Genomic DNA, 13,624 nt, shown 5'->3' with positions numbered 1-13,624 from the left:
CTCAATAAGTTTTATTGCAGCCCTTGGGATTGATTTTGATCTGGCGATGTGGCCCTCAGTACAAAGGAGATTGTGCACCCCTACAATAAGGCAGATCAAGTGTTTCCAGCGCATCCCGCCGTACCTGCTGGGCGAGGCCTTCTCTGCTTTCTGTAGAGCTTAGGAGCACTCTGCGATTCACCAACGCCTCCTCGTAAGGCACAGAGTCTGGACAGGGCTGTAACAGAAGAAGGACGACAGGTCAATAGCAATGATCAGACACTACAAGACCCGATCTTTCATGGTTTTGTGACCTTCTGGGGTTCCCGCAGGATCCACATCTAAATAGGAATCATTTCCTTTCTATCCACTCAATGATTGATAATTAGTGTTGAGCAAGTATGAATTATTAACCCCTTCGGTGAGCACGCTCGGGTGCTCGCCGAATATTTGCGACATACTCGGCATTGATGAAAGTGTCGCCGCGCCTGCATGGGTCACATCTGTCATACACCTGTAACACATGCAGAGATTGCCTGTTTATCAGGCAATCCCTGCATGTGTCACAGTTGTCTAACAGCCGTGACACTTGCAGCCGCAGGGGAAGTAAAAGAAATGCCGAGCACCCGAGCATGCTCGTTTAAAGGGTTAAACGAGCATGCTCGCTCATCACTACTGATAATGTGACTTAAATGAAGAATTGACCAGTTTTATGCAGATAATAATCTTTGCTAAAGTGTTTTTTTTTTCTTGCCTTTATTTTTGCGCTAGGGTGAATTACGCCAAATACATTAAAATGTGTGCACAGTTATGAATTGTGGTACAGATTCAAGGATGCAATTTTTTTTTTTTTTATCTCTTTTGAGCCTTTTTAGAATAAAATTGCTCAATACTTTCAATAAGCTATAAAATGATGCAAATCTGTAACGGTGGGAAAGAAAAAAAATTAAAGATTTTGTATTCCTCTAGGGTATTGGAGTACTGCACAAATTTTTTTCCGACATTTCAAAAAGTCGCAAATGATGAGTTAGGCTAAAATATCTGGAAAATCAAAACCACAGCCATTATGACAAATTAAAAAAAGATAGACGAAAACAAGTAAAGATAACATAAAAAAGGCACAAATAAAAAACAAAAAAAACACACTAGTACAGCCGATATTACGCTGCAAAATAAGCCGAAAAATCAATCGCTATGTCTTCTTCATAGAGAAGTTAATTATGTGAGATCATCCTGTCTAGAACAGGCCTTCAGCTTCTGCAACCTCAGAGGTAGCCATGGCTGACAATCGGATGAGTAATTTCCTCCACTGTTAATACCCAAAAAGTTACCAGTAGGTATGATCACAGCAGGGTGGACAGGCGCGGGGCTTTACATTACTCTTCTGAAGCAGTGTCCAGAAGAGGGGAAAACAAAGTTTATAAAAAAAAAATCACTGTTTTAATCCACATACAAAATGAGGCTTAAGTGCTCTGGAAGTGTCAAAGCACTTCCCAAGTCTTTGCTTCCCTGACTTAATCCCACACATTCCTCTGCTTGACAGACAGCACACTGATTGTGTAGTGAGGGCCAATGAGCTATCAGTCAATCAAAGGAAAGTGAGGTTGGGCAGGGAATAGAGCCAGGGAAGCAAAGGCTTGGGAAGTGCTATGACACTCGCAGAGCATTTAAGCCTCATTTGCATATGAATTAAAAGCAGCAATGTTTTCAGTAATGGAGCAACAGATTGCATATGTACATGTGTGGATGACATTATCTTTCAGAGGGCAACATGGCCACAGTTTGTGGGGATTGATCGTGCTGACAGATTCCCTAAAGTACATTAAAAAAATGTAAACCACTGGGATTTTTTGCCTATTACGTCATCAAACAATCTTGCAGAAACGCAGCAGAGAACACGGGGTTAATTGACTACTGCCCTGTTCTGTTTTTGGCTTGGGAAGGCCTTGGTGTGGAGTTTAGTTATAATTGGTCCTACTTCAGACAGGGCAGAGGGGGGAGGCTCCTGCTGAAGGCAGTTGTCTTACGGGCACACACAAGATAAGGAGGACATGGCTGAACTCCTGGAACACCCAAAGAAGCAGTAATGTGTAATATCTCCGGCGCCCTTTATTGCACAGATCTGAGAAGCCAAATTCTCATACATAAAAGCCACAAGAGTCATCTGAGCAAAAAACCTAAAGCCAGTTTACTCTGCAGGGATGCAGGACTTCTTGGGATATTCATCTGGGGAAATCCGATGCAATGTACAGATCTATAGACAATTCGCAAGGAAAAAGAGAATAATAGCAGAATGGAAACTGCACTAACTTCCATGGTGAGTGGAGATCATAGACGACCATGGCGGTCTAACATCTCGGAGGCGGAGGGGACACTGCACGCGGCATCTGGATGCGTCAGGACTTCAAGTCAGTAGATTTAGTGTCGCGTTAATTGGAAATCCAGACATAATGAGCCCTGCTAGTACCCTTCCTTTACATAATAATACAGACTAAAAGCTCAAACTACACAAGAGGGAAGCGGGCTGGAAACAAAGTGCAGTAAAACGATAAAAAGGAAATTAGTTAAGGGATCAGAGAGGATACGAAGGTGCGACAAGACGAAGGTTGGACACAGGACATATAAGGACGCGGAATCATTTATCTTTACACTGGCTACACCCAGTCCTGTAAGCTTTATTCTCATTTGTACGGTTAGTGGCCACTTTATTAGGTACGCTGCACATCTGCTAGACAATGCAAAATATCCAACGGGTCAATCAGGGGCACAAAGTAAATGCAAAACAGCGGAACAGGGAGGACGTACAGACCGAGTGACTGATCGCAGAAAGTTATTTCATTAAAAGTTAGAGAGGAGGATGGGATTGTGAGAGCTGGAAACTAGCATGTTACCAAACAGACTAATGTTGGCCGAATCCGCTGATGTCGACAGGTTCTGCCGATGGTATAATGTGTATGGGGGCACCGGCCGACTGACGGTCGGGAGAGATGCTGATCGCGCATGTCTGATTTCGGACTGCCGATCGCATTGTTCTCCAGTAGATAAGCTGCTGGCCGATGCGTCAGTCAACATCTTTCTCATAGAAAACACAGGAGCGATCGGCTGAGCAATCGCTCATGTATGGGAGAGTCGGCTGAGATGGCTGTCGGCCAAACGATCAGCAGACAGCCATCTAATGTGTATGGTCAACCTAAGATCTCTCATAGATCCCTAGAGCGAAGAAATGCAAGAAGGAAGAAGATCGTCTCTCTCGTCACTCCTTCACTCTTGGGCGATTTTGATCATTTTTTGAACTTCCATTTTTTTTTTTCTTTCCATTCTTCCAAGAGCCATAACTTTTAATTTCATCGCCAACATAGACATATTAGTACTTGTTTTATTGCGTGACTACCTGTAGTATTGAATGCCACCATTCACTGTACCATAAAATGTATTGTAAGATGAGAAAAAAAAATTTAATTGCAGTGAAATGCCCCCAAACCCCCAACCCCACCTCACAATTCCATCATTATCTTTTGCATTTTGTTTTCAATTGTCCAGTGAAAATTACCTGGCAACATGGTTCTGCATGTCCGCACAATTACGGTGATACCAAACTTATATAGGTTTTTTTTTAGTTTTTTTTTTTAATTTAAAATGGTAAAACAACGTTCTGGATATTAAAAACAAAACCAAAACAAATCATGTTGCTATTTTTTTGAGATTCGTAACCTTATTCCGTTGGTCTGAAGGTTTTTTGTTTTATTTTTTTACATGGCAAGCTGACTTATGGAAACCTTTTCTGGGTAGATACAACATTTTGATCGCTTTCTGTTGCAGTTTTGAAGAAAAGTGTGGAGACCCCCTAAAAAAAAACAAAAAAAAAAAAAGCAATTCTGGCGTTTCGATCGCTTACCATTTTGTTCTATTTTTTTTTCTTTCGGATTTAAAAAACAGAAAAAAACTTTTTTTTTTTTTAAATCTTTTATTTTTTAAATCTTCCTATGAGACTTGAACCATGTTGGCTACTGGCATTACCGTATGTGGCAGGCAATCCCCGGGGACTTGAGCATGGAACTCGAGCACCTGCGATACTCAATACGTACCCAAGCACCTTGATGTCGGTCGGGTGGCGCGAATGCTCGCCCATCAATAGTGACCTACTTTAAGGATAGGCCTTTAAATCTCCTTGCCCATATGACACACAGTAATGAGAACGTAATATCGAGATCAGATCTTATTGCAGTGTTTTGCATCATGGCTGATACTAGGAAAGATGTATTCGTGATGACTACCCTCCTAATGCTGGACTTACACAAGGATGTTAATTGCAGTCAACATATAAAATGTTCCATGGATGAAAGTTCTCTTTCTCCATTTGGAAAATGAATAAAGACTACATAACTTATGCTCTAATCATCTTCAATGCTGGCAAAAAAAAGCACTTTAAAAACTGAATCTGACCTTAAACCAAGTGCACAAATTGAGCTCCTCCTTCCTGTGCAATTACCATCATCTCTAAAATAGGTTCATTCTCCACGTACCTCACCGAGAATAAATGTATGTTGTTAAAAATGAGCTCAAAAGAAACACGATCATTATAGGGAAAGGGAAAAAAAAAAAAGACAAGGGCCCTAAAAATAAAAATCGATTCATTCCGACAATTAATGGCTGTAAGATTTCTAGGTAAAAGCTGCTCCTGGGGCAGACGCTACCCAATTATAATGAAAACCTTAAATATCACAAGGCTCAGAAGAGTCCTACTGCCGACATTTTGCTGGCATGAAAACAAATTAATGCTGCGGACTAGACTTGTTCAGCACAAATTGTCAGCAGTATCCGCTTTGCTTGAGATCTAAATATTTAATGACCTGTGGTGGATCTCGCACTGGCAGCCTGGAAGGCAGGACGGCTGCAGAAGAGGCAATACTTGTTCTCTAATCAGGACGTAATGCGGGTTAAATACTGGGAGGTACGAGGCTGCGCCTTCTATACAAACCGTCTTTAAAGCTTTCATATAACGGGCGGCTTTCTGCTTGTACTGAAGCATCATTTCGGCTGACAGGGGATTGGTGAAGCCTGGTCGCCCTTTTGGTCCGTAACTTAAGGAGGTCATGAAGTAGTCCAGGTTGTTGGAGAAAAAGTTTGCAATCTGTTAAAAAAGGAAATAAAAGGTTATTCTTTGTAAAACTATAAGGCTATGTTCACACGTCATTTTTTTTTTTTGGCGTCAATTTTCTGCAGCAAAACCTGATCTTCAAGGGCATTTTGTTCAGGATTTTTTTTTTTTGCAGTTTTGGTGTTTTTTTGTGTGTTTTTGGTGCGTTTTTTTTCACTGTCCTTCTGTCTTTTTTATGCATGTACATAAAGTTCTTTGAAAATAAATGAACCCCATTCTACTTTGGCATCAAAAACGCTGAAAAAAACGATGATACAAATTTTGATGCATTTTTTTTCACCACCTATTACTTCCTATGGATGAAAAAAAAACTCTGAAAAAATGCTGAAAAAAGTGACATGCTCCATTTTCCAAAAAAACATGCAAGGCATAAAATCAGGAACAAAAAAAAAAAAAACATGACGGGTGGACAGAGAATTCTGATTTCTCATAGACTTTGCTGGTACTGCAAAACGCAGCTGAAAATTAGCATAAAAAACACTGAAAAAACCTTGATGTGTGATCATAGCCTAATTCTTTGTATTTCCTACAGTTGAGCAAAAAGATTTGCAGGATCCTGCTCCAGTGGCCACATTGTTAGTCTGTGGCTTCCGGACCAGAGCCTGCGAGCCTCCTATGATCTGCAGCATCCCCGGCGCCTCTTCTGATCAATAGTTCTGGGGTGAGGTCATCATGCCGTGCCTACAAACCAGATGGGGGGCCGGTGATGCCGCTGGTAGGAAGACGTTCACAGGGCTCTGACCCAGCGGACAGAGTAAAGACGTGGCTGTTGGACAAGGGTCCTTGGGAAATTTTAGCACAACTCCAGTATCTGCTGTGCAGTGGATGTAACCTATTGTTCCCTGTTATCAGTAACTTCGGACGGAGAAAAAAAAATGCCTATAAGTGGCGTACACCTTACTTCAGGCCTGCACAATATACGGCCCTCGGAGCTGTCCGGGATGTGCCAGCACCTTGTTATATTCAAATATATTCGTGCCTTTCAGACCATTTGAACAACGTGGCGCCAAGATTCGAGGAGAGCAGCACTCGTCAGTCCCCGACCCGCGGCAGCATGAGGAGGTCAGCACGCTGCTGACGTCATCACTCTGCTTCCGGCACCGAAGCCGTGCACTGTGCGGGGGACATTTTGCAGAGGGGCAGTGTGCGGGGGACATTTTGCAGTGAGGCAGTACGAGGGGGACATTTTGCAGTGAGGCAGTACGAGGGGGACATTTTACAGAGAGGCAGTGTGCGTGGGGACATTTTACAGAGAGGCAGTGTGCGGGGGGACATTTTACAGAGAGGCAGTGTGCGGGGGGACATTTTGCAGAGGGGCAGTGTGCGGGGGGACATTTTGCAGAGGGGCAGTGTGCGGGGGGACATTTTGCAGAGGGGCAGTGTGCGGGGGGACATTTTGCAGAGGGGCAGTGTGCGGGGGGACATTTTGCAGAGGGGCAGTGTGCGGGGGGACATTTTGCAGAGGGGCAGTGTGCGGGGGGACATTTTGCAGAGGGGCAGTGTGCGGGGGGACATTTTGCAGAGGGGCAGTGTGCGGGGGGACATTTTGCAGAGGGGCAGTGTGCGGGGGGACATTTTGCAGAGGGGCAGTGTGCGGGGGGACATTTTGCAGAGGGGCAGTGTGCGGGGGGACATTTTGCAGAGGGGCAGTGTGCGGGGGGACATTTTGCAGAGGGGCAGTGTGCGGGGGGACATTTTGCAGAGGGGCAGTGTGCGGGGGACATTTTGCAGAGGGGCAGTCTGCGGGGGGACATTTTGCAGAGGGGCAGTGTGCGGGGGACATTTTGCAGAGGGGCAGTGTGCGGGGGGACATTTTGCAGAGGGGCAGTGTGCGGGGGACATTTTGCAGAGGGGCAGTGTGCGCGGGGGACATTTTGCAGAGGGGCAGTGTGCAGGGGGAAATTTTGAAGAAAGGGCAGTGTGTGGGGGGACATTTTTTTGCAGAGGGGCAGTGTGCGGGGGGGATATTTTGGAGAAAGGGCAGTGTGGGTGGGATATTTTATGCAGAAAGCACAGGCAATTTTTTATTCAGACGTACAGCATAGGAGATATCTTTATTTATGGGGCCGTATAATGATACTTTTATTTTTAAGGGCACTGTGTTAGGAGTAGCTGCAGAAGACGGAGAAGAGGTAAGTCTGCAGAGACGAACCCTTGGCATGAAATCTGACCGGCATGTTCAGATGATGTTCATCTAATACAACCTCTTTTGGCTGACAACTATTCCTGACGATTATCATGGCTTGGCCAAGTTTGTCTGTTTTGTCAATGAGAGAAAGAATAAACCGACTGCAGAAAAGCACAAGATTGCGCATATTGAATTTCATCATGTCCAATCCTTCTTTCCCCTGACATCACGGGATATTCAAGACACCACTATACTCATTAGCTAAGTGGCAGCTGTTCTAATAATTTTATTTCTATAGCGCCAACATATTCCACAGCACTTTACATTTTAGAGGGGACTTGTACAGACAATAAAAGACATTATAAAATAACAATCCCATAAATCTACAGATACCAGGTGGAGAGCGGGCGCGCTTCATCTAATGTGTACAGACACCTCACATCCCTGTGATATCAGCAGCTTATGTAAAGATTAACTCAGCCCCACCTCCTGTTAGAGAGAGTGTAAGAGGGTCAGACCTCACACTCCACCTGAAAAACACCTGACGAAGGATGTTTCCTGACGAAACGCATTGTGTTTTATGTTGTTTTTTGTTTCTTTTTTATTATTGTTTTTAAATAAATCTAAATCTAAATCAACAACAACAACCCCTTGGCAGATTATTGCATCGCCAACATTTCAGCAGTGGAAGCGCCATATACTTGGAATCAACTTATCTAAAGATGACGGCATAAGAATCCTTTCTGGAATGTGGCCATAAATGTAGGGTTTATTTCTCCCTCCAATATTATTTATGGCATGCTGATGTTATATAACAAAATGTTTCATCAGAGAGGGTAAAACTTTAATGAAGTGTATTGTGCCAACTAAAACTTCAGACGAAGGGGGGGGGGGGGGGGGGGGGGGTCACATACTTTAGTCCAAATAATGTAGCTCTGCCGGCCCTTTAAATACAGCTGCGAAAGTATGTCATTTGAAGATATAAAACTTTAATAGTTTGTTTCCACACAGTGATGAAATAGAAGCAGTGGTGAGGACCGCAGCCATAGACCGCAGTGATGTCACTACCTTGCTCGCTGCATGGGTCAGAGCCACGAGCGAGGACAGGATGCAATCGTTCGTGGTCTTCAGTTTATCAGTGGCTCCCGGCAACTCCTGCTCCAGTGCAGCTTTATGGCTGTAATGCCTGGAAAGCTCTGCAATGACATAAACAAGTAAAAAGAGACATAAACCAGCGAGTCCTCCAGTGTAACATGCCTGAAATAACGCACTAATATAGGAAGTGACATATCGTGGGGGAGGGGACACCGCATGGCCATATGGTCACCTTATACAATGCTCTCATCGCTTAGCCATATGGTCTCCTTATACAACGCTTTCACCGCATAGCCATATGGTCGCCTTATACAAGGCTCTCACCGCATAGCCATATTGGTCGCCTTATACAATGCTCTCACCGCATAGCCATATGGTCGCCTTATACAATGCTCTCACCGCATAGCCATATGGTCGCCTTATACAAGGCTCTCACCGCATAGCCATATGGTCGCCTTATACAAGGCTCTCACCGCATAGCCATATGGTCGCCTTATACAAGGCTCTCACCGCATAGCCATATGGTCGCCTTATACAAGGCTCTCACCGCATAGCCATATGGTCGCCTTATACAAGGCTCTCACCGCATAGCCATATGGTCGCCTTATACAAGGCTCTCACCGCATAGCCATATGGTCGCCTTATACAAGGCTCTCACCGCATAGCCATATGGTCGCCTTATACAAGGCTCTCACCGCATAGCCATATGGTCGCCTTATACACGGCTCTCACCGCATAGCCATATGGTCGCCTTATACAAGGCTCTCACCGCATAGCCATATGGTCGCCTTATACAAGGCTCTCACCGCATAGCCATATGGTCGCCTTATACAAGGCTCTCACCGCATAGCCATATGGTCACCTTATACAAGGCTCTCACCGCATAGCCATATGGTCACCTTATACAAGGCTCTCACCGCACAGCCATATGGTCACCTTATACAAGGCTGTCACCGCATAGCCATATGGTCACCTTATACAAGGCTCTCACCGCATAGCCATATGGTCGCCTTATACAAGGCTGTCACCGCATAGCCATATGGTCGCCTTATACAAGGCTCTCAACGCATAGCCATATGGTTGCCTTATACAAGGCTCTCACCGCATAGCCTCCTTATACAATGCTCTCAAAGCATAGCCATATGGTCTCCTTATACAATGCTCTCACCGCATAGCCATATGGTCTCCTTATAAAATGCTCTCACCGCATAGCCATATGGTCTCCTTATACAATGCTCTCACCGCAGGTTTTTGCTGCCCATTCAGCATAATGTATGTATGGTCTCCTTATACAATGCTTTCACCACATAGCCATATGGTCGCCTTATACAATGCTCTCACCGCATGGCCATATGGTCGCCTTATGCAATGCTCTCACCGCATAGCCATATGGTCGCCATATGGTCACATTATACAATGCGCTCATTTTCCATTGAAAAGGGAATGTGTCACCAGGTTTTTGCTGCCCATTCAGCATAATGCAGGGGCAGAGACCCTGATTACAGGGCTGTGTCAATTACTCTACTGCTTGCTGCAATTATGATAAAATCCATTTTCTCTACTGTAGATCTAACAATTCTCGAGTAACCTCACCCACGCCACTGATTGGCCGCTTCCTGTGTACACTGTGCATAGGTAGAAAGCTGCCAATCAGTGGTGGAGGCGGGGTTGTACAGAATTCATGACTATGAAGGAGATTGTGATAATCTCCTGCTGATAAAACTGGGATTTTATCAAATCAACAGCAAGCAGCCCAGTAAGTGACACATCCCTGGAATCATGGTTTCTGCCCCTACTTTATGCTGCTCTCAAATTAGATGACAAAAACTTGATTCCCTTTACGAAGCCTTTATCTTTCCAAAACGAATGAGAAAAAAAAAAATTACAGTGGAAAGCAGACTTTAAAATAAATGAAGAATTAGAGGTTTCATCTTTCTACATAGGACATTTCTAATGGTAGGCATTCAATCTATCTAGTGAATACTTTTTGACTAGGGTTGTGGCACAATTCCTAACAGTGCTGGAATGGAAGTGATGATGCGTCACAAACAAAAATACATTTATTTTTCATTTTTAACACATCACTATCCTGAAATAATTGCAATTTTCATATCGCCCATTGTACAGGATTACCATATTGGCAAAAAAAAAAAACAACAACTGACACTTCCTGTTTTGAACAGAATCACTTCTCAGCAGTCTCATTATCATCACAGACAGGATTACAGTGATGTAGAACACCTGTATATATAGGATATAACACAAGGTTCACTGTGCACATTAGGTGATGTTATAGCCGACCTCCACCATTCTCCCTGCACAATGACCTCTGCATAGGCCACAAAGCATGCCCACAAAACTCCCATCAAAGTCGTTAAGACAGAGGATTCACATGTCTTAGTTGCTGCCATAAAGCAAATCTCTCCACTGCTGTTCAGAGTTGCAGCTCAGGCAAAATGTCTGCCTCCATAATCAGAACAGAAAAAAAAAATCTGAAAATAATAACAGTTTACAAAAAATCAGTTTCAGAATCTAGTTATAAATTAGTAAACAATAAAGGTGGGTTTGATCTATTTGAGGGTATGCGTTATGTGCAATTTTGTTACCATCCATGCATTAAAGGGATTTTGTGCTAAAAACTGTAATAATTCAAAAGCTTGATCTAATTACAATTCATCATCACTTACCCACAATCTGCAACATGTGACCACTGCAGCCAATCACTGGACTCCGTCTCATTCCATGTAACCCAGCTTAAAGACTAAGTTCAGTGATTAGCTGTAGAGATCATGTCCTGTAGACGACAGGTCACTGCTGCCCCCCATCAGCAGAGAGCGGAAGGGAGCAGAGAGGAAACGTTAGAGCGGCAGTAAAGCTGGTTTTGTTACTTTCAATCATATCGAGACTTTGGGCTGTAGTTTTGATAAAATCAGTGTTTTATCAGCAGGAGATTTTCACTAGAGGACCAGTAATCCTGCTGCCAGGTAGTCCTCCTTATTCATGAGCTCTTTATAACCCCGCCCCCACCAATGATTGGCAGCTTTCTGCCTATGCACAGTGTACACAGAAAGAAGCCAATCAGTGGTGTAGGCGGGGTTATATAGAGCTCAGCATTCCGAGATTCTAAGCAGATAAAAACTGTGATTTTATCAACACTGCAGCAGACAGCTCAGTAAGTGATACATCATTGGAATCAGGGTCTCTGGGGCAGCAAAAAACTAGTGACAGATTACTTTTAAAAGCAGGAATCCCATTAATGTCTAAGCAAGAAAATCAGAATAGTCAGATGTACTGGATTCAATCCCTAGGTGATCTAAGTTTGCACTGTCCTTAAAAGAGGAAGCTTCTTATTAATGGAAAGGATTTATTTGGAGAATTTCTTTGCTGTTCCCACCTGGGTGACAAACTGCGGCTCGTAAATCTAGATCTCAGACCTAGGCCAGGAAATCAGTGTGACAGAAGCCAAAACTGCAGTGTGTAAACTGAGCCTGAGCTGCGTATGGCCGATGCAGGAGCCATTCCTAGAATAAGCTACAAAAACAAAAAATTTTAATGTAAAATATACTTTGTGTGATGAGAAACAAATTTGGAGCCCTGGGACAGTGCGGTACTTCGGGATTACAGCTGATAATTGGTTTCTTAAGAAATAAAAAGTCTCTGCGGAAACGCAGCCCCTAAGACGATAACTAGAGAGCGTCATGTGGATAAATGACTTGTCCGGCGTTACCTTTCAGAACGTCGTGAAGTCCGCGGAGAGCGTCCGATATCTGGGTCAGTATGGAGCCATAGTTGGCTTTCAGCAACCCCTCGGGTTTTGTGCCTGGAGTAATTAGTAAAAAAAAAAAAAAAAAATAGATTATTAAAATGTGAACCAGGTCATTAATATTACAGAAAAACCCTGGAGAAAAAAAAAATCTCATTCTGAACGACCGGAGACACTTTATCTCGCAAATTAGGGGCGTGGAGCGAACGGCGCCGACTGCGATGTGAGGAGGACTGAAGCCTTCATGGCAGATGCAGACTCCGAGAACAAACAGAATTCATTTCTTATGGTTGGAGGGGAAAGTGTCACCAAAACGTTTTTATTTTATATAAAAACTGCACAAGAAAAATGTGAATATTAAACTGTTCTGCCTACAACGTAATGAAAATATACATATACAGTAAATCGGGGGAGATACAAAAAAAGGGGACGTCATCCCTGACATCTAGAGGGTATGGCAAGGTCAGCCCGTCTGCAACCTTTGTGGATAGCCATAGGGGTACTTAAAGGGGTTAAATTCTAAGGATACATCACCAAAGTCTTAGCCCTGGGCAACAGGTTTAATATGCTATACTATGGTGACCCATGCAACAGTAAAGGCCCAGCGATCACTGTTGGGGCTTGTTCACACGTGGTGGTATTGATAAAGGTTTTCAGGAAGAAATTCTGCAACAGAATACATCTGTAATATGTCAATTTTTAACAAGCATGAGGCACCTTTTTTTTTTTTTTTTGCAGATTTGTGAGTACAATGAAAGAAGTTCAAATCGGCAATAAACTCCAATTATTAATTTTTATGTTAAATCTACAAGTCCAATTTTTGTTTAGAAAGTTTCAAATAATAATAGAAGTAGTAATAATTACTATTATTATAACTACTATACTCATCTACCATGGCTCTTCGGAGGACCTATTGCTAGTCTATGTATAACATGGCCTCCTATGGTGGTTGCGCCTCATCCTATATGAATGCTGTAGCTAAAACAGAGGTCATGGCAAGATTTCATAGAGACTGGCAGCAGGGGTATAATAAAGGAAGTGTTTGAAGCAGATTTCCCCTGTAATTGGGGCTAGTATATTAGCACCGGTTACAGGGGAAATTCAGCCTCTTGGCTGTATAGCAGAGTTGTCGTGGACTACTAGGAGCCAACAGCTCCTGTTCACTCCCTATATGCAGCAATCACATGATCATTGTGTCCGGAGGTGGAAATCTGTATAGCGCAGGGTATACAGCGATCATGTAAACAAAAATATAATAAACCATCAATGCCATCTCTGTGGGGAGCGCAGCTGTTTGACAGGCGTCTCTGCGCTGCAGCAGCTGCATAATCTTCTACAACCAGCTTACTCTGCACTGACGTTTTAGAACATCAGTGCAAAGAAAGTGTGGACCACGTGGATATTTAAAAGTAGTTGAAGAGTAACCATTATTTTAATTATATAAATCAATAGTACACGTGAAAATAAGAAAAGTTTGTAATATACTGTATCTCATCAGAGA

At 43.3% G+C, this 13,624-nt stretch overlaps 1 protein-coding gene across 2 annotated transcripts in view; it reads right to left on the bottom strand.

Annotated features, from left to right (window-relative positions):
- The window catches only part of PPP1R21 (protein phosphatase 1 regulatory subunit 21), an 87,722-nt gene that overhangs the window by 30,654 nt on the left and 43,444 nt on the right, over positions 1-13,624 (bottom strand). For both annotated transcript variants that reach the window (XM_073672090.1, XM_073672089.1), the window contains exons 13-16: positions 12,088-12,180; positions 8,334-8,461; positions 4,958-5,110; positions 125-217 (exon numbers count right to left, since the gene is read on the bottom strand). In XM_073672090.1, the coding sequence (XP_073528191.1) occupies positions 125-217; positions 4,958-5,110; positions 8,334-8,461; positions 12,088-12,180 (467 nt within the window). The remainder of the gene's footprint in view (positions 1-124; positions 218-4,957; positions 5,111-8,333; positions 8,462-12,087; positions 12,181-13,624) is intronic.

Source organism: Phyllobates terribilis, unplaced genomic scaffold (genome assembly GCF_046119375.1).
Source record: "Phyllobates terribilis strain yellow unplaced genomic scaffold, ASM4611937v1 Scaffold_3__8_contigs__length_932513732, whole genome shotgun sequence".
Lineage (NCBI taxonomy): Eukaryota > Metazoa > Chordata > Amphibia > Anura > Dendrobatidae > Phyllobates > Phyllobates terribilis.
Note: the sequence above shows the minus strand (reverse complement) of the source record. Positions and strands in the feature narration are given on the sequence as shown.